The sequence below is a fragment of the Hermetia illucens genome, chromosome 3, assembly GCF_905115235.1.
Source record: "Hermetia illucens chromosome 3, iHerIll2.2.curated.20191125, whole genome shotgun sequence".
Lineage (NCBI taxonomy): Eukaryota > Metazoa > Arthropoda > Insecta > Diptera > Stratiomyidae > Hermetia > Hermetia illucens.
This window is the reverse complement of record NC_051851.1, coordinates 43,928,290-43,956,088: the sequence shown is the minus strand read 5'-3', so window position 1 is coordinate 43,956,088 and position 27,799 is coordinate 43,928,290. Positions and strand designations below refer to the sequence as shown.

Sequence of the window (27,799 nt, the reverse complement as noted above, 5' to 3'; positions counted from 1 at the left end):
TCTGCAGTCTTGTAGCACCGAGAAAATAGCATTTTTGACAGCGGCCCAATGCTTATCGATATTCTCAGGCGGGTTACTCGGTGTATCTGCCGTCCGACCAGCAAAATAGCTCTCCTGCTGTTGACAGCTGGATGAACTTGAAGGTTCGCAGCTATCCAACGGCGCGAGAAATCTTGGTAGCCATTTCTGAAGCGTAAATGAGGCTCCAAATTCGCAGATTTTTAGCCCACAAATCTATTATATATCCCTTTAGATCCCCTTTTACGACAAGCAGGGTGTAGCTTGAATGAATTCCCAATCCAAAACCCAACTTCCCGCTTAACAGTTCGTACTATTAGCCAGAGTGAAGTTTACCCACACCTATATCCTGAAAAGCCTAAGTGTTACACGACAACGACTTATTTTATCTACTTTGAAATTTTGTTTGCATTTTTGTCATTTCCATCACCAAAGGAGTAACATACCCAGGTTCCTTTGGCCAACCCATCCCAACTTGTTTTTTGAGTAATGTAGAGCTCTTTATGTCCAACGGCGAACCAAATTCACTTTGAGTAAAAAATAGTTTTTGGGTTCCTAGTATTGTTATTTATTCAATAAATCCTAAATAAATCTAATTTTTATTTTAAAAATAGATTTTTACAAATTATTATACGTACTGCTTAATGCCTATCGATTAAATAAAGATTTTCAGTTGAATACAAATACAAGTACTACAGATTTGATATTAAAACTATTATAAATTGCTTAACAGATCACAACGTATTAAAGAATATTAAAGTCGTGGATTTATTTGTCTTCAATTGATAGATTTTAAATCTTCTACCTTTCATCTTTTTTGTTACCTAAAATAAATTATGAGCATTGAACAAAAGAAATTGATTCAAAATGATGGAAATTAAGCTGTCTTAATAATTACAGTCTTTTTCGCGAGTTTTAGCAGGCTGCTGGCGTTGTTATGCTGTAAGAAAAGGGGATAATATCTGGGTTTAGAAAATTTTCTGAGAATCAAAGTTAAGTGGTGCTTACGGTGAACTTGAAGGGCAGGTTCCAAACAACACGTCTGATCGACTATTTATTAAAAATACTACGATGAACGAAATTATCATTACGACTAGCCCAATCGCTAGAGTTACAGCTTCATGGGTTTTAGAGGGTTGAAGGAATATTCTTGCGCTCATCGGGAACCATGTAGACTCTGTCCACGTCGAATACTTGCCCGATTGCCAGTCGTAACCTGGGTAAAGTAATTGTTTCAGATACATTGCATTAAATTTCTTATTTTGCCGTAAACAATTTAGAGGGCATCAAAAACTTAACTTTAAGGTATACCAACCTTCAATTGAAAACGCTGGACTATATGCTGAACTGTAGTTGCTCTTGGTAAGTCGGCACTCTCCTGTGCCATTAAAACCCGCAATCCAATGGAGCGGCGGTTCAGTGCAGTTCTTTTTCACCGCATTTTGAACTTTGCTTCCAACTAAGTAGCCCAATAATCGCAGGGTCCATCCTGCAGCTTCTTGTGATCCTCCAGCCACACTTATATACCTAGAAATTTAACAATTTTTTGAATAAAAATTGTATTTTGTTATCAAAGCGGTAAATCAAACCTTAAAGGAGGTCCCGAAAGTCCCGGTAAACTGTTTGGTGGTGAGGCAGCTTTGAATAGCGGACAATCGGCCGATTCCAGAAAGCAGTACAAAAATTCATCAATCAGCACTGAGCTGGCAATTTGATCTTTTTGATATACCTCACGCGTTACCAAATAATAAAGAGCGAAAGCTAGACCTGTAGCAGTATTCCGGATTTTGATTTGCGTAGAATTGGCTTCGAAGGGACTTTCGGCGCCGAAAGTATCGAGCTTTGTAAAATCTTGTGATGTATTTTGGTATTTGAACCCAATATTTGTCCCATCATCATATATGGAATGATAGAATTTATTCTTCGGTGAATTTGAAGTAACAATAACTACAGGAAAAGAAATATTTTCACGGAGAAAAGATTGCGCTGACGTTGGGGGGAGGTTGAGGGACTGCTGTTCTGTGATGTTTAATCCCAAAGTGAACTTTGCATTATACTCATCAATGGCACTCTTGAAACTTTTTTCGTAAGGAAACTCTTTAGCATAATAAATTTTCAAGTTGTTCAAATCATCCAATGGTCCAATATCTATCATAAATTCAATGTTTTCCAGGGTAAGGATATTCGTGCTTGTACTTTTTGTCGGAAAATCTTTCTTCTGAAGATCATAAACAAAACGCTGTGAACCAATATAATCATAAGATTCTCCGTTGAACAGCATGAACAAGACATTTTTCTGGCCAGCATTCCTATCGGGAATGAGGGTCGCGAGAAGATGAGCAACACTAATCAAAGTCGCGAAAGATACAAGAGAATCCATCGCCCCCAACCCTATTCCATCGAAGAATGATGTTGTATCCAAACGAGCCGAAACTAGAATAATTTTTTCCGATTCGTCCACTACCCTGTTGACTGGATCGACTATTGGACGTGGAAACAGCGTTGTGTAGATATTTCTGCCTTGCAGTGGATCACAAAATTTTGTTGGCGTCAAATTATTAAATACTCCCGTCCGTCGTATGCATACCTCGGAGTTTACAGCAGCCGACATGAATGAATTAACTTGAATACTACACAATGATCTATGCTTCTGATTTTTGACGTCGAAATTATTAAACTTTTCAAAGCAATCAATAATTTTCTGAATTTCCTTGTTGTCAGCCACGTAATAGATAGGAAATGGGAAATCTTCGTGTAGCAGTCCCGTCCCATATGGATTCCAAGTTGTTTCCTGTTTACTTGGGTCGCAAGTCTGCTCGCTTATGAGTCCGCTAAATGGGTTTGGACATTTTAACTCATGACTGAAATCGATCAATTTATCAATCTTATTTATGAGAATGATGGCTGAGACATATTTAGCGGCATCGTTTTTGATACGTAGAATATTATCACGAGTAAATAGATGTGGTGGAATAACTGGCGCATAGGGTGGCGCGGGAGGCTTGTTAACTAAGAAGTCGATATCTACGGCGGTGCTTATTAAATGCAAGACACCCACAGAACCCGAGAACGGAGCTAGAATATTAAGTTGTATGAAATATAATCGGTTTTGTGTCGCACTCTCCCACTCAATACTCACAACTGCAGCCTGTTTGATGTGTTGCGTTCAGGCGGCGAAAACAGCTTGCTCCTGTTATTGCTTGGTACATTTTGTCACGGGTCCGCTCCGCTATGGCTGTAATGATATTGGGAAACTATTTTATTACCATCCTTGTGGAATTATTGTAAAAGTTTCATAAGTCGTATTCTGTCTGTACATAAAACGTATTTTTGTGCAATTTGATGGACTTATCAAAAGGGAGCTGATAACGATAGCTCGTGGGGCTTCCATGCTCCAGAGTACCCACCCATGACAGGCATTCTATGTATTGATAGATAGCAGAAATTGCTGAGTTACGGAAGGAGTGTCATAAGCTCCGCCCACAACGGTCAAAAGACCAAGAGAAGGCATCCATCAGAATGACAAGAGTATAAATAGCTAAAAGTTGAAAATCCGAGCCGCGATAAAAAAGCAAAGGTCAGTGCTGATGAGAACTAGTGGAGGAGGTGGATGCGGATCTATAGGGACTAATCACCCTATAAATGGATGTTGTGTGGGAACCCTGTTTACTTATTACTATACAAATGAATCGCATTGTACGAACATTTTCCTTGCGCAACCCGCTCGGTTCGATGACGTCAAGGATCGGCCACATTTCACCATGAACGAACTGGAAAGAAACAATCCTCTGTTATTGGGCCCATACACTATCAAACAAATTGCACAACAGCGTGATTCGCAACGTTGCGTTGTGCAATTGCATTTCCCATACACCTAATAAAATTTCGGTACGAGTAACATATCATCAAGTGCTATTGCATCTATTGCTATCGCAAGAGAAGAGCCTAGTTCAAAATTTCTATTTATCTTCCCCTATTGATTAAAAAAATAGTTTGAGAATGAGTCCAAATACTTTCGGAGATCTTTTGCAAATGGTATATCCGCATAAATTGTATATAAAGCACACAATTAAGGGATGCAATATCTCCTAAGCAAAGGTTGTTTACTACTCTACGATATCTGGTATCTGGAATTATACACGAAGCTTGAAAATTTTAAAAAGTAATTGCAGTCCAAACACTAGAAAAAATTATTTTAAAGGTTGAATTTTCAACCTCATCCCCGGAGTGGATGACGAATTAATGGAGTAGAGGAGCAAGGGACGCCCTCCTTTTCAACCCCCTGCCACATGGCGACGATGATTACCCTACCAATAGCCCCTCTTAGTGCCGCTGCAATTTTCAAAAGGGGGAGTGGCCACTATCGGTTTTTAGCAGCGGTGGAAAGGCGAGACTTTTTTCCCTATCTCTACATATCCTCTTTAGCCTCTCCCTCTTTGGGGGTGTGGTTGGCAAACCCAACTTTACCATAATAATATCACAATACTTCCCATCAGAGCCGTGGCGGTCACTACGGTTTTTCAGCGGAATTTGAGATTTCATACTATTCTTTATCACTGCTAACGTTTTGATATGAATATGGCCCCAATTTGAGGGGCCATGGCGTTTATAGGGCTGGTGACCGCCGTAATCTTTTAACGGGACTAGGAAGTAAAGGTCTTCCTCTTTCTTCTACATATCCTCCCCATCCTATCTCATGAAATAGGCTTATAAATTCAAACTTGGCCACTTTTTAGGAGTGGTGAGCTAGTTTGATTTTCCCATTCTATAAACTTTTCACTCCTTCTTGGGATAGAATTGAGAATTTAACCGTCATCACAATTATAGTTCAGCCGTCAGTTGGGATAAACTGCGCAATGCGCATATACAGAACATAATGCATTGCGCAAATGGTTTCGCAAAATATTTAAACATGTTTGAAATTCGTCAAACATTTGCGCAACGCACCAAACACGCCCAATCATTGGCAAATTAGTGCGCAACAACTTACGCCCATAAAATGAAGAAATCGCCAACAAACGACGCTATCCCAGCAAAGATACACAAACACCATCCTCCCAACCTATTTCTTGGCGAGTGAAATACTTGCCTAAAGGAAGATATTGTTCCTTGTGACTAGTAGGTGGTAAGACTCTCGTTGATTAACAAAAATAACGCAGACCTTGAGCTATCCTCTGCATATCGACCACTCTGTATAATAATAATAATCGTTGGCGCAACAATCCATATTGGATCAGGGCCTTGAAGTGTGTTAGAGCACTTCATTCAAGACCGTAACGGTACACTAGGAGGCAATGTGGTCAGCATTGCATATCGACCACTCTGTATGCTTGATATAATCAGCAAGGCATTCGAAAATCGAAGCAATACGTGCTAAAAGGCAGTTCAGCTTGAGAGTAGGGAGTTTAGGTGATGTCTTAGAGGTCACCAATGCAGTTCGTCGAGCTGAAACTCACTCAAGGGGTTCAAGGGGCTATATACTTCATAATGATCGATGTTAGAAACGCCTTCAATTATGTTAGATGGGCAGATATGCTAGATTTGGCTGCCCGTTGTGGATATTGAGAAATTTCTTAGAGATCACTTTCTTCGCTATGAGACGTTATCAGACGAGTCGCTCCTAATTCGTTATTCGGAATGGGGCATACTTCGAGGTCTAGATTTCATCTAAGCGCACGGCCCTGATTTTTTTTCGGATTTTTGGGTTGGGTAGTTTAAGAAAATGAGTCCTGTCTCACTTTAAGTGCGTACATTTTGACTCCTTACTCGCACACTTTGCAATTCATGCCAAAACTAATATCAGATTCGGAGGGTACTAATTGAGACCTTTCATTTGATTCCCTACACGACTATATCTGGTAAAAAAGCTTTTTAAATCCCCCCTTTAAACTCCACCTAAATCTATGCCACTCGCTATATGCGTGGGATTTCATAGTTCCCATCTGTCCACCAAATTTCGTTTGGATCGGTTCAGCCGTTTTGGAGAAAAGTGCGTGTGGCAGACGCATAGAAATTGGGCCATTAACGCCAAAGTTATATTAGTTCAAACTATGCGCGAATTTACTGCTTCTAAAGCCGTGTAAATAAGATTCTGACGTCATAATTAGCGAGAATAATTGACATTCGAATGAAATATTAAAATTCCATTCATGAAGAATCTACTTCTCCCCAGCTCTTTTTAAGGTTTTGTGTAAAACAAAACCTTATTAAAATCGGTTTACTGTCTGTCTGTCTGTCCGTCACACGCATTTTTCTCGGAGACGGTTATAACGATTGAGACCAAATTCGGTAGAAAGGTGGGAACTGTGAACGCTCACGCATACAATGAATTACATCCTTTTACGTCGAATTTAAGGAGGGTCCCCATACATGCAAAAGGGGGGTGTAACATTTTTTTTCATCAAATATAGTCATGTGGGGTATCAAATTAAAGGTCTCGATTAGTACTTTTCAAAGCCGATCTTAGTTTTGACATTCATTGGAAGCGTGGGGAGCGCGGGGGGTTGGAAGTGATCACTTTTTAAGGGGGCCATTCTCAGAAACTACCAAGCCGAAAAATCTGAAAAAAATCAGGAGGCTGCCACTATATGGTGCCTGGGCTCCGAAATACCTTCCATGCCGATATCTGTTTAAATAAAGTTAATAATAGTATGTTACTACATTTTTTTGTAATTAGTTAGAAACCCCCCTTAAGTTCATCCTACTGCCATGAAATGCAGTGATATAGGCTATAATATAGAGCATGATGTTACCAAGTTTGGTGGAAATCGCACTATTACTAACAAAGTTATAATACCTCAAATTTGTTGCTCCTTTGAAAATTGAAGACTATGAATGTCAATATCACCCGAAAGTGGATACTCTCACATAATATATGGATATATTACGTGCTACGTACTAAGAAATACCCAAAACCTTTCGTACCTGAAGCGTCCAGCTTCCGGTTTCCCGACTTGTTTATATTTGATGTTGGTTAAATTCTTGCCATTTCCTAATAATATTAAACTCAGAGTGTGAAACGCTTGAGGTTGACTATTATCAATACAGGGCTTTCCATCAAAAGATTTATTTAAATCGCTTTCTAGAAAATAGAGGGCAATGGAATTTTTAGCTATGTGATACGAAGCTGTCGTGCACTCGTCGCTCCTCACATCTTTTTCTTTTTCTTCAACGTTCAGTTCACAAGCGGGGTCGGCTCGTCGTGATCGATTTCGTCATTTTATTTGATCAAATGCCTGATCAGGATGTAATCGCAAGACCTTTAAATTCCCATCCAGTGTATCAAGCCACCATTGTTTTGTTGTTGTTGTTGTTGTTTTGGCCGGCTCTTTGGTCGCTTACCGTTTGACTTCGATGTTCAGACCAATATCGGCAAGTGAATTCTCGTTAGCGCCAATTATGGGACCATACCATCAAAGACGCTTTACTCGCAGTTTTTCTACGATCGGTGCAACCCCATATCGATCGCGGATATCCTCATTTCGGAGGTGAGTCCTTGAGTGTTTTACGTAGGTACCTGTCGGACACGGATTGATTTTGTGACCACAATCAGAGCCCCGCTGTGACAAGCAACAACGGTACCAGCATATACCAAGTGCATGGCTTAGCATTCATACTGGTGGATGCAAGACCTACTTAAATCTCTACCGAACTAAGAAATACGGCACCCGTGTTGAAACGCAACACCACGCCGAGGCCCGAAGGTCTCTTCTCGCTCGAGCATAACCACAACCCCCATGAAGTTCCCACTAGGGGGCCAACCGCAAACAACCGAGCTGTACTCACATACAACGGGAGTTCATCCGAAGTATGAGAGTCCAGGGGCTATCCCGGTTCCCATGGTGCCAGTATACTCCTGGTAAGGTTTCGTGACCAATTTGCCACTTCAGATGAGTCCCCGTGCAGACTCGGGCCTGATTGCCCTGATTAGGCCTTTGGAGCATTCGCCTACTGCATCACGGCCGGCAAGCCAAAGTGAGTACAGCGTCTCCCTGTGCGGAGTTGCCAAATCTCCCATCAGGCGCGTCCCTTCGTGCGGATAAGGGAATGCTCTGCGAATGTGTCATGCATGCGGAGATGTGCGTGTATGGGCATGCTTATGCGCAGGCCGGGTAGGTGGGAAGTAAACGCCCACCCGCGGATAAAAATTGGCTATGGGAAGGACACCCAGAAATTAAACCAAATATGGAAGAGGAGAAAAGTAGTTTTTTTACGGTGCAGGGCTTCGGAAACCCAGTGCCGGCGGTTTTTGGGAGTGAGTAAGCGGGCTCCCGGCCGTCGATATCCAACGACCGCAGTGCCTCAGTAGTGGGAAACTTGGCTACTGTGGCATCTAATGCTACAAGAGATAATGGTGGAGTGGAAATTAGGTCCACACCGGATCCTTTTAGGAGGAGTTCGAAGCTTGGGAGATCACCACCGAGAACAATGGTTCTTTTTGTTAGTCGAGATTTGTCGCGGGACTCTGAAAGAAATACGAATAGCCCCTTAATCGAGATCATTCCTTGTGGCGCAAGGCGCGAAAGCAAACGGGAACATACCGGAATGGCGTTCATTACACTCGGGGAACGAATAAATGAACTGTGCGAGTTCATCAAGGAGAGGCGGAATATCCACCAAAATATTCGAGCCTTGATAAGAGGCACTCGAAGAAAAGAATTTCCAAGCGTCAGTTGGCAAGATCACAAGGGAAACGCAGGTGACGCCCCCCCGTGATAAAGCAGGCGGGAAGACAGGAAAACGGGCTAGAGACGGTACCAGCGAGCCTCTTGGACCACAGCAAGTCCCGAAGAAGAAAAAAGCCTCTTCACCAAAGAAGGCGGAGCCGGCGAGAGTACCCGCGAAAGTCGGTAATCTAACGATTGCAGCCACAACACCTACAAAAGTGGAAGAAACCAACGCCCGGAGGCCCGAACAATGGACTAAGGTAAGCATCATCATCAACGGCGCAACAACCGGTATCCGGTCTAGGCCTGCCTTAATAAGGAACTCCAGACATCCCGGTTTTGCGCCGAGGTCCACCAATTCGATATCCCTAAAAGCTGTCTGGCGTCCTGGCCCACGCCATCGCTCCATCTTAGGCAGGGTCTGCCTCGTCTTCTTTTCCTACCATAGATATTGCCCTTATAGACTTTCCGGGTGGGATCATCTTCATCCATACGGATTAAGTGACCCGCCCACCGTAACCTATTGAGCCGGATTTTATCCACAACCGGACGGTCATGGTATCGCTCATAGATTTCGTCATTGTGTAGGCTACGGAATCGTCCATCCTCATGTAGGGGGCCAAAAATTCTTCGGAGGATTCTTCTCTCGAACGCGGCCAAGAGTTCGCAATTTTTCTTGCTAAGAACCCAAGTTTCCGAGGAATACATGAGGACTGGCAAGATCATAGTCTTGCACAGTAAGAGCTTTGACCCTATGGTGAGACGTTTCGAGCGGAACAGTCTTTGTAAGCTAAAGTAGGCTCTGTTGGCTGACAACAACCGTGCGCGGATTTCATCATCGTAGTTGTTATCGGTTGTGATTTTCGACCCTAGATAGGAGAAATTGTCAACGGTCTCAAAGTTGTATTCCCCTATCCTTATTCTTGTTCGTGCTTGTGTTTGACCAGTGCGGTTTGATGTTGTTGGTTGATTCGTCTTCGGTGCTGACGTTGCCACCATGTATTTTGTCTTGCCTTCATTGATGTGCAGCCCAAGATCTCGCGCCAATGGCCGCCTGCTCGATCCGGATGAAGGCAGTTTGGACGTCTCGGGTGGTTCTTCCCATGATGTCGATATCGTCAGCATAGGCCAGTAGTTGGGTGGACTTGAAGAGGATCGTACCTCTTGCATTCACCTTAGCATCACGGATCACCTTCTCGAGGGCCAGGTTAAAGAGGACACATGGTAGCGCATCCCCTTGTCGTAGACCGTTGTTGATGTCGAATGGTCTTGAGAGTGATCCTGCTGCTTTTATCTGGCCTCGCACATTGGTCAGGGTCAGCCTAGTCAGTCTTATTAATTTCGTCGGGATGCCGAATTCTCTCATGGCCGTGTACAGTTTTACCCTGGCTATGCTATCATAGGCGGCTTTAAAGTCGATGAACAGATGGTGCAACTGTTGTCCATATTCCAACAGTTTTTCCATCGCCTGCCGCAGAGAGATTTGCCTGGAGTGAAGCCTCTTTGGTATGGGCCAATGATGTTCTGGGCGTATGGGGCTATCCGGCCTAGCAAGATAGTGGAGAATATCTTATAGATGGTACTCAGCAACGTGATACCTCTATAATTGCTGCACTGTGTGATATCTCCCTTTTTATGTATGAGACAGATTATGCCTCGCTGCCAATCGTCAGGCATTGATTCGCTGTCCCATACCTTGAGCACAAGTTGATGAACCACTTGGTGTAACTGGTCGCCTCCATATTTAACCAATTCGGCTGTAATTCCATCGGCTCCTGGCGACTTATGATTTTTTAGCCGATGAATTGCACGGACTGTTTCTCCTAAACTTGGTGGTGGCAGTATTTGTCCGTCGTCTTCAGTTGGCGGGACCTCCAACTCGCCGATGTTCTGGTTGTTCAGTAGCTCATCAAAGTACTCAACCCATCGCTCTAATATGCCCATTCTGTCGGAAATCAGATTTCCCTCTTTGTCTCGGCAGGATGAGCATCGAGGTGTATAAGGCTTCATCCTGCTGACTTGTTGGTAAAACTTCCGCCTTTTGTGCCTGGTGCGGTTGCTCCCTGTACTTTTCTAGTTCACAGACTTGTTGGTTCTCCCAGGCTTCCTTTTTCCGTCTGTGAAGTCGCTTCTCCGCTCGACGGAGTTCGTGATAAGTCTCTGCGCGTGCCCGCGTTCTTTGAGAATGCAACATTACTCGGTATGCGGCATTCTTCCGTTCCGTTGCTAGCTTACATTCATCGTCAAACCAGCCGTTCCGACTCCTTTTGCTGCTGGGGCCAAGTATATTTGTGGCCGTATCCATGATAACGTTCTTCAGGTGGTTGTGAAGATCATTAGTTGATGCTTCATCTCCAGGTCCTCTATTGACTGCGGTTATTGCGGCATCCATTTCCCTCTTATAGGTGTCGCGGAGGGTTGTGTTGTGGATGGCTTCAGTGTTCACTCTCACCTGATTGTCAGAGGGGATTCTAGGTGGTATTGTTATTCGAGCTCGGAGCACCATGCCAACGAGATAGTGATCCGAGTCTATATTGGCCGCCCTATATGTTCTGACATTCATCAAGGCTGAGAGGTGGCGGCGTTCGATCAACACGTGGTCAATTTGGTTGAAAGTGGTCCCGTCTGGAGAGGCCCACGTATGTTTGTGGACCGCTTTCCGCGCAAACCAGGTACTTCCAACAACCATTTCGTGTGACCCTGCTAATTGAATAGTCCGCAGTCCGTTATCATTTGTTTTTTCGTGTAAGCTATGGGAGCCAACGTATCGCCTGAATACGGGCTCCTTCCCTACTTGGCTGTTAAAATCCCCAAGTATGATTTTGATATCATATCTGGGACAGGCTTCGAGGGCTCTTTCTACTGCCTCGTAGAAGGTATCCTTCTCCGACTCTGCAGTCTCCTCTGTAGGGGCGTGAACGTTTATGAGGCTTATATTTCTAAACTTGCCTCGCAAGCGCAGAGTGCATAGCCGTTCGCTTATACTTTCAAAGCCGATAACAGCAGGTTTCATTTTTTGGCTGACTAAGAAACCTACTCCGAGCACATGGTTTACTGGATGGCCGCTATAATATATGGTGTAGTGGCTCTTCTCCAGGAAACCGGTCCCTGTCCATCGCATCTCTTGCAACGCTGTTACATCAGCCCTATATTGGGACAGGGTATCGGCTAGCTGCTTATCAGCTTCATCTCTGTACAGGGAGCGCACGTTCCATGAGAAAATGCGCAAATCGTTGTTCCTTTGTCGTTGCCGGGTCCGTCGTTTTAACATCCGTCCTATCCGAGGCTCCTGTTGTGGCTTCGTAACAGGTTGTTTTCCGTGTAGGGTTGTCAGCCCTACCCAACCCCCAACCTGGAGGACCAGTTGGTACAATTTGTCCCGTTTTTAGGCGCGGGAGACTCGCCTTCATCCTTCTCCGTCTGCAGCTTTTCGTCAAGAAAGAGCTCCCAGCGGTCACCACGTGGAGGTGGAGATAGGGTTTGGTAGTAGAGCTGTTGGTGTTGGTTCAGCAGGCATTTCCCAGGTTTTATGCTCCATCGTGGGTACCAATCCACGTTTCGCCCCGGGACCTATACTACCCTTAAGGTGAGCAACAAGAAGAAAAAGGACAAAAAGAAGCTCCGCCCGGAAATAAAATTTATTTCCAAGAAGGGAAATATGTCCTATGCCGACATCATCCGAAAGGTGAAGTCAGACCCGGAATTGAAGGATTTGGGGGATAGTGTGAGCCGTATCAGGCGAACACAGAGATGGGATCTGATGCTGGAGTTAAGTAAATCCGCCGACAAGTCGGCCGATAACTTCCGCGAGAAGGTGGAAAGTGTACTTGGAGAGGAAGCTGAGGTAAGAGCTCGGAAACAGGAGATAGTGGTTGAATGCAAGAACCTAGATGAAGTCACCTCACGGGAGGACATCTGTGCTGCGCTAAAGCAACAGTTCAACCTTGGCGATATATACCAGAGTGCCATAAAAAGGATGAAGAAGGCATATGGTGGCACACAGACCGCTATTATTAGTTTGCCGGCGGAATCAGCTATTAAGTTAATTACCGCGGGCAAGGTAAGAGTAGGTTGGGTCGTGTGCAGGCTCAGGGAGCAAATATCTCTAAAGAGATGCTTCAGATGCCTTGATTTTGGCCATTTTGCGGCGGCATGCACTAGCCAGCATGATAGGTCGAGGAGTTGCAGGAAGTGTGGGGAAGAGGGCCACCTCATCAAAGATTGCACGGGAGATCCACGGTGTATGTTATGTAGTGGGAAAGAGGGCGTGGACGGCCGGCATATTGCGAGAAGCAGCAGATATCCGGTATATAGGAGGGAGCTGAACCGCACAGGCAAATGAGATTGATACAAATCAATCTCAATCACTGTGAGGCAGCTCAGGACCTGCTCTCGCAAACCATTCGAGAGTCGAATGTCGATGTCGCGGTTATTTGCGAGCCGTACAGAAACTACGGCGGTGGATGCGTCTGGCAACGCCGCAATCTGGGCGTGCGGAAGACAGGCCATTCAGGAAGTCATGGCCCCCCCGGCAGCCGGTTTTATAAGGACGAAGGTCAACGGTGTCCATATTTACAGCTGCTACGCTCCTCCTAGTGCAACCTTAGCACAATATGAGGAGATGTTAGACAGTCTGGTGTTGGACGCTAGAGACCGCAGCCCTAAAATCATTGCGGGCGATTTCAACGCGTGGGCCCTCCGTATTGGAAACCGGGGAAGCAGTCAACGACGCTCTGGAGGTGGAAAGGCTAAGGCGGTTGGCTGGTCTATCGGAGCTCTCGACGAGAGACATTCCTGGCCGCATTGGAGGGAGCCCATGATCCGGATGGAACAGCGGTGGAAAGGGTCACACAGCTGTCTCAGCGTGTAACCGAAGCATGCGACGCTACGATGCCACGACGACGTTTGCACCACGGCAAGAGGCCAAACTACTGGTGGAACACGGAGACCGCTGCCTTGAGATCCTCTTACCTCCGAGCGAGGAGACTTTCCCACAGGACAAGGGGAAGGCCGGAGCACCAGGAGCGTGAGGAGGAATACAGGGATCTGCGAAGCAACCTTAAGAAGGCCATTCGGAGAAGCAAGCGGGAATGCTACCAGAAGCTCTGCATGGAGGCTAATACGAATCCGTGGGGTACAGCCTACCAAGTTGTAATGAAGAAGATCCACGGGCGAAAATTACCTCAGGTGACATGCCCACGGCTCTTGTTGCAAATAATTACAACTCTTTTCCCGCAGCAGGAGCAGGACGAAAGAGAACCCCAACTGGCAGCTCAGCAGGACGTCTTCTCGATCCCTGATGTTACTGAAGAGGAACTTTGGGAAATCTGCAGACGTATTGGGGACAGCAAGGCTCCGGGATTGGACGGAATTCCGAACAGGGCTTTGAAGGTGGCTGTCAAGGCCAGACCAAGGTGGTTCGCAAGCACATTCGAATCGTGCATGGCGGAAGGAGTGCTCCCCACCCAGTGGAAGAGGCAGAAGCTGGTCTTGCTACCGAAGCCCCGAAAACCACCCGGCGTGCCCTCTTCATATCGCCCTATTTGTCTCTTAGACACCATGGGGAAGATGTTGGAGAGGGTGATATACAACAGGCTGCTCCCGTTGATCGAGCTTACGGGTGGTCTTTCAGAGCGGCAATATGGGTTTCGGCAAGCCCGTTCTACGGTCGATGCAGTAGCAAAGGTCGTGGAATCGGCTCAGAATGCAATGGCCATGGGCAAATGCTGTGCTCTGGTGACGCTGGACGTCAAAAATGCTTTTAACTCAGCGAACTGGGGCTTTATTAAGGGCGCTTTGACCAAACTGGGTGTTCCTAGCTACTTGGCTCGGCTCATCGAGAGTTACTTTTCGGACAGACTTCTCTGGTACGAGACGGACGACGGGCCGAAGGAGTACATTGTGATAGCAGATGTGCCTCAAGGTTCTGTATTGGGACCGCTTCTGTGGAACATAATGTACAACGGAGTGCTTGGCTTTCGCGTGCCGGAAGAGACAACGCTGATTGGTTTTGCGGACGACTTGGCGGTAGTTGCAATTGCAAAGCATCCTGAGGACGTGGAGTTTTATGCAAATGAAGCCATTCATACCATCAAGTCATGGTTACGAATGGCCAAGCTGGACCTGGCGGACGAAAAGACGGAGGCGGTCCTCATTACCAACCGTAGGAAGAACAACACAGTTACCATCTAGGTTGGTAATCGTGAGGTCGTCTCAAAATCGGTTGTCAAATACCTGAGGGTGATGATCGATGCCAGGCTGAGTTTCAAGGGACACTTGGATTATGCGCGAGAAAAGGCAGCAAATGCCAGCTCATCCCTTGCAAGGATGATGCCTAACGTGGGAGGGCCGAAGTATAGTCGCAGGCTACTCATCGCGGGAGTGGTGAGGTCGATCCTTCTATACGCGGCCCCTGTCTGGGCGGGAGCGTTGAACCACGCTGTCAACTGGAGGAAGATATGTTCGGCATACCGGCCAATTGCGCTAAGGGTGTGCAGCGCATTTAGGACGGCGTCGACGAAGGCAGTGTGTGTTATCGCAGGAATGATCCCTATAGATCTTCTAGCGAGCGAGGCACACTGGCTCTACGAAAAACGGAAGGCAAATCCAGCCGAGTTGAATGCGGATTTTCGAAAAGCCATCAGGAGAAAGTTGTGTGGCAAGTGGCAACAACGATGGGATAACTCCGACAAGGGCCGGTGGACCCATACATTGATCCCGTGTATCGAGAAATGGGTCAACCGAAAGCACGGAGAATTGAATTACCACCTGACACAGTTCCTTACGGGACACGGTGGCTATAGGAAGTACTTGCATCGCTTCGAGTTGGACGAGTCTCCCAACTGTCCTGAATGCGGTGCTACACCCGAGGACCCGGAGCACGTTATGTTCCATTGTCCCAGATTTCTGCAGCAGAAAAGGAGGTTGAACAGCATCTTAGGGGCGGACATCGAGCCCTCCAACCTGGTGGAAGAGATGTTGAAGTCGGAGGAAAACTGGATGGCGGTAAATGAGGCAGTAGCCGTGGTGCAGACAAAACTCCTGGAGTTGGATCGAGCTCGGAAGGCGGCGCGACGGAGACGTGACATGGACGAGCTGGTATAGCGAACCAGAGCCTCCCCCCCGAAATAATACTTTACGGTGGTCCCGCGGGGAGGGGCGGAAGTACAGCGTCTCCAGGTGCCAGCACTATGGAGGTTCTCCTCGGCCACTTGGTTTTGGTTTGGCTGACGGGGCTTCCTCACCACCTCTGAGCACCACATTTCGGAGGTGATCAAAACGCGTCACGCCACTAGTCCAACGCAACATCTTCGTCTCCATTACCGCAAGACGCCGTTCATTGTCTTTTATAGTCGGCCAATACTCAGAACCATAGGGGACGACAGGACGGACGACATAGCGGTTGTGGAATGCCACTTCATTCAGGTTGCGTTAATGCGTGAGGCAATTTCATTAAGCAATTCTCCATTGGCTGATAGCATATTTAGATATTTAAATCGCTCACTTCTGGGCAGCACACTACCGCTAACAGAACTGAGCGATTTAAATATCCCGAGTCAATGCTATCAGCCAATGGAGAACTGCGTTATGCTCCTCACATAGGGAAACACAAAACCTTTTATACTCAAAGCGACAAGCTTCCAGTTTCCCGACTTGTTTTCTTGAAGTTTAGACCTCTCAAATGTGAACTTTGTCCGGATTTTTCCTCCTCAGTCGTCGTCGTCGTTGAGCTTTAACAATTTTAACCCGGTGACCAGAGACATAGTACCATTAGGAATTTCTGCTTCCGAGGATGAAATGGCAATACTTTTAATAATCCGCGCACATAGTTAAGGGTCTGTCTGTCACACGCACTCTTCACTCTTCAATCTATTGACATCGTAAGAGAAACATCACGATCCTTTTAAGCGGCGAATATATTGGATTGGGGAACAAGAAATGTCGTATTTTGTCAATAGATGGCGATACTTCAACATATCTTGTGTTGAACTTATCGCATCGGGTCATACTATACGGCGATTTGAAGACGACAATCTGTACTATAAGTGTCTCTTTGACAGTGTTGTGATCGTACGTTTGTCTCAAATTATAGCGCGTCAAAGATGGAGTCCACCAAGCAAGAAATTCCTCATATTTTACGTTTTTACTACCCGAGAGGTAAAAATGCAACGAACGCGGCCCAAAAAATTTGTGAAGTTTATGGGCCCGATATTGTAACGATTCGTACAGCACAGCGTTGGTTCGATCGATTTCGTTCTGGTGTAGTGGAAGTCGAAGATACACCCCGTACTGGTAGGCCAATCGTCGTAGAAACCGATAAAATGGACGAAATCATCCAAGTAGACCGGCATGTGAGCATTCGCTCGATTGGCCAGGAACTGGGTACAGTCCATAAAACCGTTTGGAACCATTTGTAGAAGATTGGATTCCAAAAAAAAGCTGGATGTTCGGGTGCCACACGAGTTGACACAAAAAAATGCCTTGGACTGAATCAACGCCTGCGATGCGCTGCTGAAACAGAACGAATTCAACCTCTTTTTGGTGGTGACTGGTGACTGGTGATGAAAAGTGGATCACGTACGACAACCTCAAACGAATAAGATCGTGATCGAAGCGCGGTGGGCCGGCCCAAACCATCGCCAAGTCCGGATTGAGCGCCAGGAAGGTTTTGCTGAGATTGGAAGGGGTCATCCACTATGAGCTGCTCAACTATGGCCAGACCCTCAATTCGGTCCTCTACTGTGAGCAACTCGACCGTTTGAAGCAGGCGATTGACCAGAAGCGGTCAGGATTGGTCAATAGGAATGGTGTTGTGTTCCACCAGGACAACGCTCGGCCTCACACATCTTTGATGACCCGCCAGAAGCTACTGGAGCCCGGATGGGATGTCCTATCGCACCCACCGAACAGTCCGGATTTGGCACCAAGTAATTACCATACAAAACGCTCTTGGTGCTACTAATTTGGCCTCAAAAGAGAATTGATCACAAATACGACATTTCTTTTACCCCAACCCAAAATGACCAGGCACGGGAAGTGGGAAAACAATTATCATCGATATTCGGGTTTTAATATGGGTAGGAGCTATTATTTACCAAAACAAAATGTATATGCTAAAAAATATGTTTCAAACTTCAAAGAGCAAACGTTGGAGATTACAATTTATGCATAAAACATATTAGCCCCAGTTGAGGCTTTTGTTAGAAAACTTCCGTAAACTATGGCGAAACAAGGAAGTCTTATAAGAATTATTTCGCCTCGCAATGCACACGAAATCCAGCTTTTAGTTAAAAAGCTGCATATATAACCGCAGACTTGTATTCTTTGGCTACAGTTAGGCAGCATGTCAATGGCCAAGGTTTTATTCACACCTGATAAATGATACAACAAAGTGCTGGTTTTACATGACTCAGAAAAGAAACAGATTCCAACTTCCTTCTGCCAATTTCAGCAGAATTCACTAAAAGTACGCACGCCTCATTCAAAAACATATGTTGAGAGATGATTTTAAAGGAATTCACTTACAGCTCTGCACCAGAAGCATAAAAATAATACCGAACAAGACACTCATTTTAACAATCATTTGGCCACCGTGCAAAATTGCAGACTTTCTAAAAACAAATCAACCCACAAATGACAGCTGATTGCCGTTCATTTGACGTCGATGTCATCAATGACAGTTAATCCTTTTATATTGCTGGTAATGCTGGATATTCGAAGAAAATATTCGAATATTTTTCGAAATTAAAAAAAAATTCAAAAGGAACAATATATTAATTTCTTAAGTTATCTTCAAGATAAAATTAAAATTCATTAAAAGCATATCGAATTTTGCTTAATTTACGTTGGGACGATACCAATTGCACATTAGCAGAAGAACAAACGAAAGAGATGGCAACATTTCGCGAGTTTCATTTTCAAATGTTCCTGAAAATACGAGAAATCCATTGATACTCCGATTACATGAACTGACATGTGAGTCTAACCGCAAATTGCAAGTGCGGTCGCTCGCTTTCATCTCCTGAATGAAAATTGCAAAGACAGTGCACCGAATGCAGGGATGAGTCAGAAGTTGTCATTGGTGGATATTATACATTCGATTGGAGGTGACCATTTGTCTAGAATTTCAAAGCGTCACGCATAATTGCGCCATTGCTCTGACTGTCAGAATCATCTGGACCAAACTAACGGTAATAGAAGACGCCAAAACTATAAAAATGGAAAGTTATTTCAAGTGTCATTTCGTGGAATTACGGCTACATTAATGTTATGCATAATTTTAAGGTAAAAACCATGAAATTACACAAATTCAATGTACTTTTATGTAATCTTTTGTGTGTCCTTGCAGCTGGTTGTACTCCGAGTGCCTAAACATGATCCGCAGATTGCTGGCGACTTTCGTCGACCAGCAAATCCCCACGTCTTCGGATTTTTTGTTGACGACGAATTTGAAGACTCAAGTAGCCTTCGCAGCGCCCGGGCTAGAAACGCTTGACTGGCTCTACGGAGTATCCCCCTGTTTCCCTGTTCGCGGCGATCAAATCACCGTCATACATGAACCTCGAGAATTCTACGAAACCGTTGTGACGAAATGCGCGGAGGCGAAATACAGAATTTGTTTTGCGAGCCTCTACCTGGGAACGGGACAGTTGGAGCAAGCCCTCGTGAAAACCATTCATAATAATGTGAGGCAAAACGATGAGCTGAACATAAAAATCTTATTGGACTTCACGCGTGGAACTCGGGGTGAAGTGAACTCCAAAACAATGCTGACCCCTTTAGTCAGGGAGGCCAAGAACTTCCGGTTTTCGCTGTACCACACTCCAGTTCTCCGTGGCCTGACTAAGAAGCTTGCGCCGCCGCGATGGAACGAGCTCATCGGGTTGCAGCACATGAAGATCTACCTTTTCGACGATTCAGTGATAATTAGCGGAGCGAACTTATCAAATGACTATTTTACAAACCGACAAGACCGATATGTTCTTATTGAGGACAAACCACTGGCAGACTTCTACTCGAATTTTATCTCGAAAGTTCAGGAATTTAGTTTGTCTGTGAAGAAGAATTCGGAGGTGGAGTTGCACGAGAATTGGAAGATATTGCCGTACGAAGGAAACACCGCCGACTTTGCTGCTGAGGCTAGGAAGAGGATTTACAATTTTTTCGATGATGTTTATCAAACTCAACAAGTTGCTCTAGAAAGACAGACCGGTAAGTAGTACCATGGACTTGAAAAACCTTTGTATACTTATTAGCTCGTTGAGTGGGGGTTTAAAATTAAACTCAAAGTATTCCGTGGTTGTCATAAAAGAGACAGAAAAACTGTCCCCATGGCTACAACTTTTGGCTGTCGAAAACGATTTCTTCTTTTTCTTCAGCCTTTGTCCCGTTCAAAAGCTGTTTCAGCTCGTCGTGATCGGTTGCGCCATTTTGTTTTATCAAAGCCTGATCTGAATGCTTGATATCGAAAACGATTTATGATTGTAATGTACCCACGCTCCTCGACAACTTTATCGAGGAACCCCCAGAGTGCTTTTCCAAATTGAGCGAGAATATAAGTTGGGCATTCTGGGCCTAAGAGATGTGAGATGGAAAACTGTATTTATCTTCCTATTGGGGCACTATGCCTTTATGCTTAGTGATTCCAGAAGCCAACCAGGTGTGAGACTGTTACTGATGACTACTGCAATGCGCTCTTATGACCAGGGAGCTGGTTTCTGGCTAAATCTCGATTACGAAGTTCGCATCCCCCGAAAGGAAATTTCGATATATTGAAAAAGCTCGCTTTCTAAGCACGTATATGGATCGTGTGTGTATGTGTTTGTTTGAGGTGGGGAGAGGTAAAGCCTCTGAGCACTCAGAACTTAGTAGGGGATTCTCGCGTCTAACGAAATATCCAGGATTCATTTATGTATCGCAGGATTTCCGTTAGTGGATGTGATGCTACCCGCTGCAGTTGTGGCACATCAGCACCAACAATCTGATGTCTGATGCGTCCATAGGAGGGACACTCACATAGAAAATGTTCCGTGGATTCCGCTTCTTCATTACCGGATGGACACGTATCATCTTGGATAATTCCTATTCTGGACATGAATTATGCCAGTCAGAATGCTCACAATACTTCTACAAGTCTCCCTGCTTTTCGGCAGGATAAACTTTGCATTATGTTTGTTTGGTTCTGACAGGAAAAGTTTGGTCTGTCTAGCAGCATTAAGGTTTCGCCACCTGTCATTATGGGAAGCTTGTTCCCAGTTTTAGATAGCAGCATTGGCCAATGAGGATGAACGATTCCGTAGCCTACATCAAACCGCATTGGTCAAACGGCGCTACGACGATGAAATCCGCGCACGATTGTTGGCTGCCAACAGAGCCTAGCTTACAAAAACTGCTTCGCTCGAAACGTCTCATTATAGGGTCAAAGCTCTTACTGTATAAGACAATATCATGTATTCCTCGGAGACTTGGGTTCTTATCAAGAAGAATTGCGAACTCTTGACCGCTCTTACATGAGAATGGACAATAACGACGAAATCTTTGAGCGATTCCAAGATCGTCAGGTTGTGAATAAAACTCGGCTCAATAGGGTACGGTGGGCGAGTCACGAGTCAAACTGGAAGTTTTTGAAAGCAGCATCAGTCAATGCTACTGACTCCCCAATTGTTGGTTCCAGTCCGGTCATGGGGGAAGTTGAATCCTCTTTTACTAAGGCATCCGAGATTTCATTTCTCTTTACACCGCAATCATCCGGTACCCAGAGTAATTCCACCGTATTGAATCTAGAAATAGAGCTCAGTCGGTTTCTGCATTCCTGAACGATTTTTGAAGTGATCAAAGTACTACTCAACGCCCTCAATGCAGCTTGGCTATCACTGCAGATTGCGATTTGCCTGCCCTTCAACCACTCGTCAATTATCCAGATTGCCGGCCTTAGGATCGCATACACTTCAGCCTGAAAGACCGTTGTGTATTGTCTCAAGGGAAAAGCGCACTTCTCGTTTTTATTCGAGAGGTAGACTCCTACTCCAGAACCATTTTCTGTTTTTGAGCCATCGGTGAAGAAGACGTCAGTATATCTTGCCACACATTCTTCTGGTTCGCCCCAGTTTTCTCTTCGTTTCAAGATAACATCATATCTTCTATCAAACAGCTGTATGGGGACCCGAAAATCATTGCATTGCAAAAGCTAGATTCAGTTCTCCCAATGATTCTTCCACTGGTCTGTGTCCCCCGCGTCCATTGTTTCCCCATTATTATTATTCTATTAAGGGGAAATCGGATCACGTCCTTAAAGAATTGTGTGTATTAAGTGTTCTCCCAGACGCCTCGGTATACTTTGCATAAGTGCCAGACACTGTCCTAGGACGTGTATAGAGGGTTCATCACACTTCGCACAGAACTTCCAGGCAAAGGCAATCCTTTGTGCGCTTGGGTTCGTATCCCCCAATAAGCACCCTGGATTGCCCCATTCCTGGCTGGCTTGCCCAGTAAAATTCCCTCAACCGTTCCTCTTCACTTTTTAATGTCATAGTCATGAACCCGTTTCCGATTCCATGGAAGGATTCTGGTCCGTGTGATGGCGTCCCTGCTGCCTCATTGCCTTCCAACCCAATATGGCCTGGAACCGAGAGTATCCAGACCTTGTTGGACGAGCCGAGCGCATTCAGTCTCTCAAGGCTTTCCCATACCAGTTTAGAGTTTACCTGGTTGGACTTAAGTGCCTTGATCGCTGCTTGGCTGTCGGTGAGAATAGCAATGTTCTGCCCCCTGTAGGTTCTTTGGAGATTAAAGGAGGCACATATGTCTATGACGTATATTTCCCCCTGGAATATGCTAGCGTACCGGCTCCAAGGGCATTTCCTTTGGACCAATGACATCGGCACCCGTTTCCTCTGCTATGAGCAATCCGTCTGGGTTCCAAATAATCGGTTGCTGGTTTAAGCCGTATGCCGCAGCCACGCTCTCCCTTGTTATTCCAACGTGTTTCAAACTTCTTATGGACGTGAAACCTCGTTGTCATGTTATCCCTTGGTATCAATAATTCGGGATGCCGCCTAGAAAGAATATCAATATTCCTTCAATATAGGCAGCTCCCCGTCTCACTGATACTCCCGGCCATCCTGAATATTGCCCTCCTTGCCTGCATTTGTATATGCAGATGGAAAGGGGTTAATCACAGATGGACCTCCAGGGATGCCGTTGGGCATGTCCTCATTGCCCCACTGATACACAGGCAAGCCAGTCTTTGGAGTTTGTGTAATTGCCTGGCTTGTGTGCTGAGTTCAGTTCTTTCTGTCCAGATTACCGCCCCCGACATGTGTCTCTCCAGAGTAATTTTTGGTCCAGCGTAATTCCATAATATTTGACCTCTGTTTCTCGATTCAGCTCCATGTCATGTAAATTTATGACTCTCAAGTGATCAAGCTTACGTCTCCTAGTGAATGGCACTATGGTGGTTTCCTGCACCAGACACTAGTAGCCCTTAGTCCAGTGATTCTATCACATAGGGTATCCTTATATTTACCCCTACAGATTAAAACAATGTGTTCGCGTAACCCTGAACCTTAGTCCAGTATTTGCTAGCACGTCCAGGAGTTCGTCCTACCATACTCCACATAAGCGGCGATAGTACCCCGCCCTGTGGACCTCGAGTAGTATTCATGACAATAGAATTTGTACCTGTCGGTTCTTCTATTTGCCTACTCTCTAGCGTTTTGTCCATCCAGAAAGCCAGGGTGTTTCCCGCTCCTTTGGGTTTCAAGGCACCTTCTATCTCTGTGTGCGATATGTTATCGAATGCTCCTTCGATATCCAAAAACGCACACTGTGATATTTCTTTTGTTTCTATAGCATCCCGTAGTACATCCGTCAGCTGATACAGAGCAGCTTCAGTTGACTGTCCTGCCCACTAGCGTGTTGACACTGATGTAGGGGATAAGGATTTAGAACGTTAGTTCTAATATAGTTGCCTATAACCTTCTTCACCGTTTTGAGCACGAACGATGTTAGGCAAATTGGTCTGAAAGGATCCGTTCTACTTTCCTGGCTGATCCAGTCCTTTCCTCCTCTATGGTTTTCGAGACTTCTTCGGGGACCTAAGTATGTATTTCACCCGGAGTCTCCTCCGAGGTGTCTTTCCTCCTCAGGTATGTTGCCAAATCGATAGTAGCTATGGCAACTCCGACGTTTGATTGCCTCCAGGGATCCGCCATCTACCCCGATCGTGAGGAGTCTATCCTTGCCCTTCACCTTGCTTCTGAAGACTCTTCATAGTCGCGTATGGAGATCCTCATTCTGAGCGATTAGGAGGTCCATGAGATCTTTCGTCTCTATTGTCGCGGCTTTCGGGAGAAAAATTGTCACCATGTGTGCTCCTAGTATATTATCCCCAGCACAGCATAGCAAATGGCGGACTTCCTGATTCCTGCCTTCACCCCAGACCTGCCCGGGTTTTCCGCCCCCTTAGGTTCAGGTTTGGATTTTTTGGGAGCATTCCCTTCATGCGGCCTAATCTCTGCTGCTCCCCGCTTTCTTGACTCCGATAAAGATGGCTTAGGTCTATCCTGAGCCTTCTTAAAGGCCTCTTCTGGTTTCAAGCCTTGCTTCAAGTAGCGCAGATACCATTTAGCACCTGCGCCACTGAGACTTGTCTCCTTCCTGACGTCTGATATATTCATCTCAGACGTGCTTTTACTATCAGTGAGGCTCTTTTCGAACACAGTCAGTGACCCTCGACTGTAAACTATCCAATGGGCACGATTCGCATGACACCCTGGATTGGGGAGGCGTTTCTCGACTCCCCAGTCTAATAGTCTAATAAAAGGGTCACCTCGTACAGAGTGTGGGTATTATCACTCACGGTCTTGGTGGACGAGAGGCTTGGCCCCTGAAAAGCCACACATCGCCCTAGAGGAGAGACAGCTCACCCTCAGAGAGAGGTAGGTTATCCTCAGGGAGCTATATTCCGCGTCAGTCTATCCTGCAGTGCACTGCTTGACCCCTTGTTTCCCCATAGATCTAATCGAATTAATCTATGAGCTGCTCTCATTGCAGTACTCTGAATGAACAAATCCAAAGGGTGCAAATTGAGTAATGTATTCAGAGCTGCGCCGAATGTCGTGCTCGTGGCACGGACGATACCCATACAAGCAGTTCTTTGCAGTGTGACTGTTTTACAGCGAAAACTCTTTTGTTTCACCTTAACCCACCACAGTACGGAAGCAAAAGCGAACATTGGCCTAATGATAGCAACATATATCCTCATTACTAAATGAGGCCTAAGTCCCCATGTCGAGGCAAAAGTCCGCCTACACCCATTTCTCCATGTTTATTTCAAAGAAGCTTCTTGTCCAGAAAAACTCCCAGATATTTCACTTCTTCGGAGAGTTAACGGGTTGTACCCCTCATCTCTGGAAGGCAAAGATCATTCAGTTTTCTCCTTTTTTGTAAGTAATAACATTGAGAGAGACACCAACTGTCAATCAAATCAACGACACATTGTGTATTTCTACACACCATTCCGAGATCTCGACCAAAAAACTGCACAGCCACTTCATCCGCATCAGCTTGATTATGTATTGGTAGATTTTGCCACAGAAGTGGTGATAGCACACCTCCTTAAGGGCGGCCTTTCGTCGCTTCCGTTGTTAGGTAGCGATCAATATCCACTTCAGCACACAGCAATCTCTGCGTTAGCATAGCGTAGATCCACTTTATTGGAATTTCGTCAACACCATGCTCTCTGGCGGCATCACAGAGCTTTTGGAAGGGCGCACAATCAAGAGTCCCTTCAATGTCCATGAAAACCCCCGTTGCGTATTCGCTTTTCAGAATTGCGTCCTCTGACGACATTTCAGAGAAAATGGTGTTAAGCTAATTTGCCTTAAGTTCTTTGGATTTGAATAGTCTGACGAGAATGGTTATCCGAAAATTAAGTCCCGTAAGGAAAAATAAAGAAGAGACGTGTCAATTATGCTCGGACTCTCCCGAAATTGGAGTTACTAATCAATAAAGAATCTAGCAGCAAATTTTATACGAAAAATTTTTCATTACATCAAAAAAAAAACAAGAAATATCAGCCTCTTACGCAGCATCGCAGGGGCTCTCGGAAAAAAATTGATTCATTGACATGCTGAGTAGAAACACTGGAATTTATCCGAAACTTTCTCATTTTGAGAAGGTGCTCGTTAAGTCAACAAAAAGATCTAAGAGAAGTTTGACGAAATGGTAGACGCAGCGTCAATAAATATGAAGTGCATTTAGAGACTTGTTGATCTATATTTTGCACAAGTCCAGAGACCTGTTGACACTGATGAAGGGAACAAGTGGTTCCCGAAATATCGGTATTTGCAAAATATAAATCAACACTAGCGAACAGGAAAAACATTTTTTTATTCAAATAACTAATCGCTAGAAATACCGCGTAATTACACTCAGATAATCCATAAATAGAATTTATATTAATTTTAATCTATAGGGAGTGAACACAATCATTTTGAGTATATTTCAACAACTTTCTCATTTTCGTTTCGAACTTAATATAGGCGCCGCAATACTTCAAAATATTGTTTAAATAAAATATATCGTAATTATTAACGTCTCATCCTTCTCTTATTCAGATGCTGACACATGGATTTTCCCGTTAGTGGAGATGGGACAATTGGGCATTCATCACGACAGTATTGTTACCAAACGTTTACTTTCGTCTTCAGTTGAAGGATCAACTTTCAAATTAGCCACGGGTTATTTTAATTTAACCCAAGAATACATGGAAACTATAACGAATAATTGTTTAGCGAATTGTAGTATCTTAATGGCACATCCAAATGTAAGAATCTTATTAGTGTTTACTTATTTCTATTTTATTTTCAAACCTATATTTAACTTCCAATTCAAAATTGGAAACATCCTTGTTATTATTCAAACAATTTCTGTTAATGTTTTTAGTCTCAATTCGAATATATACATAAAGGCGAAGATAAATAATACCTTCTTCTATATTTTATCAGGCAAATGGATTTCAAGGAGCAAAAGGACCTGCAGGTGGAATTCCTGCTGCCTATACTTTAATTGCGAAACACTTCTATCAAAAATTGGTAAATGCCAATCAAGCACAAAGAGTCAGCTTCTTCGAATATGAGAAACCAGGCTGGAGTTATCATGCAAAGGGTTTATGGTAGGTTTCAATTGTTTTTCTCCTTTTCTGTAAAGTTAAATTTTTACTTAGGTTTTTGTCAACATTGAATTCACAACTGCCATCTCATAAAACTTGAATATTTAACTCATTTGGTTATGAAGAGAGCAATCACCTTTTACAGTCCGCAGGAGATATTATGTAGTATATTCTTCGTTTCAGGTACTATCTTCCTGATTCTGATCTTCCTAATTTAACTCTGATTGGATCTTCCAATTTCGGAGAACGGTCAGTGAACCGTGATCTAGAGAATCAAATTTGTGTTGTTACTGCGAATAAATCACTCCAGAAGCGACTTCAAAACGAAGTTGATAATTTATATAAAATGGGATCAGTTGCAGAAAGCGAGATTACCAGTCGCCCAGTTCCCAAATGGGTTCGAGCCGTTGTTCGAATATTTCGAAATTTCTTTTAAATTTTCTACCATCGTTTTTTATTTAAAGACTATTTATTGACTGTTATACATTTTGTCAGATTTATGGATGTTACCAGTTTTTACCTCATTTCTAAATACGATTCGGCACTTTTTTGTAATGTTTTTAAAACTGAATCTACAAGAAAGCGAATCTTTAACATACATATTACAATAGTTGAATAAAGAGCTGTATTATGTTCAAAATGGAACATGAATTTTAATAAGACGAAAGTCGTTACACATTTTATAGGAAATTATAGTGAATTTTATAGGAAAGTTTCTGTTTTCACTTAGAGCGTCGCCGCAGATATTCCCAAACGTGGTTAATAGAAGAGGGGAAAACTTAATAAATTCGAAATGGATGAAAAATAGACGAAAACTATTTGGAAAACAAATCTAGGTGAAGTTATTAGCCACAAAATTTACTACTCATCATAAAAGCCAACAAAAGGGAAGAGAAGAGAGATTATGGAGGCATGAGCTCCCTCGAGTACGATTACCTATCTT

At 44.4% G+C, this 27,799-nt stretch overlaps 2 protein-coding genes across 4 annotated transcripts; one reads left to right on the top strand and one right to left on the bottom strand.

The window, feature by feature from the left end:
- Positions 1-598: 598 nt before the first annotated feature.
- On the bottom strand, positions 599-18,344 carry LOC119652253 (nicastrin). 2 transcript variants are annotated; one of them, XM_038056235.1, is made up of 7 exons: positions 18,210-18,344; positions 3,158-3,253; positions 1,608-3,093; positions 1,334-1,545; positions 1,027-1,234; positions 917-958; positions 599-842 (listed from the first exon to the last, which is right to left on the bottom strand). In XM_038056235.1, exons 1-6 carry the CDS (start codon positions 18,265-18,267, stop codon positions 934-936), a joined length of 2,085 nt encoding a protein of 694 aa, XP_037912163.1. In that variant the 5' UTR covers positions 18,268-18,344; the 3' UTR covers positions 599-842; positions 917-933. The 2 variants fall into 2 exon arrangements, with proteins under 2 accessions (XP_037912163.1, XP_037912162.1); XM_038056234.1 differs by having other exon boundaries at positions 599-958.
- A 300-nt stretch (positions 18,345-18,644) lies between these two features.
- On the top strand, positions 18,645-27,501 carry LOC119652411 (CDP-diacylglycerol--glycerol-3-phosphate 3-phosphatidyltransferase, mitochondrial). 2 transcript variants are annotated; one of them, XM_038056524.1, is made up of 6 exons: positions 18,650-18,790; positions 18,853-18,968; positions 19,033-19,895; positions 26,303-26,511; positions 26,693-26,859; positions 27,040-27,501. In XM_038056524.1, exons 2-6 carry the CDS (start codon positions 18,949-18,951, stop codon positions 27,290-27,292), a joined length of 1,512 nt encoding a protein of 503 aa, XP_037912452.1. In that variant the 5' UTR covers positions 18,650-18,790; positions 18,853-18,948; the 3' UTR covers positions 27,293-27,501. The 2 variants fall into 2 exon arrangements, with proteins under 2 accessions (XP_037912451.1, XP_037912452.1); XM_038056523.1 differs by having other exon boundaries at positions 18,645-18,968.
- Positions 27,502-27,799: the final 298 nt, after the last annotated feature.

Coding starts and splice junctions, on each gene's coding strand:
- LOC119652253 (XM_038056234.1), bottom strand. CDS start 18,267: ATGATTGTTAAAATGAGTGTCTTGTTCGGTATTATTTTTATGCTTCTG. Junction 1,546..1,607: donor CTTTCGGGACCTCCTTTAAG/GTTTGATTTACC, acceptor TTAAATTTCTAG/GTATATAAGTGTGGCTGGAG. Junction 1,235..1,333: donor TCCAGCGTTTTCAATTGAAG/GTTGGTATACCT, acceptor TACTTTACCCAG/GTTACGACTGGCAATCGGGC.
- LOC119652411 (XM_038056523.1), top strand. CDS start 18,949: ATGTTATGCATAATTTTAAG. Junction 19,896..26,302: donor TGCTCTAGAAAGACAGACCG/GTAAGTAGTACC, acceptor TCTCTTATTCAG/ATGCTGACACATGGATTTTC. Junction 26,860..27,039: donor TATCATGCAAAGGGTTTATG/GTAGGTTTCAAT, acceptor TCTTCGTTTCAG/GTACTATCTTCCTGATTCTG.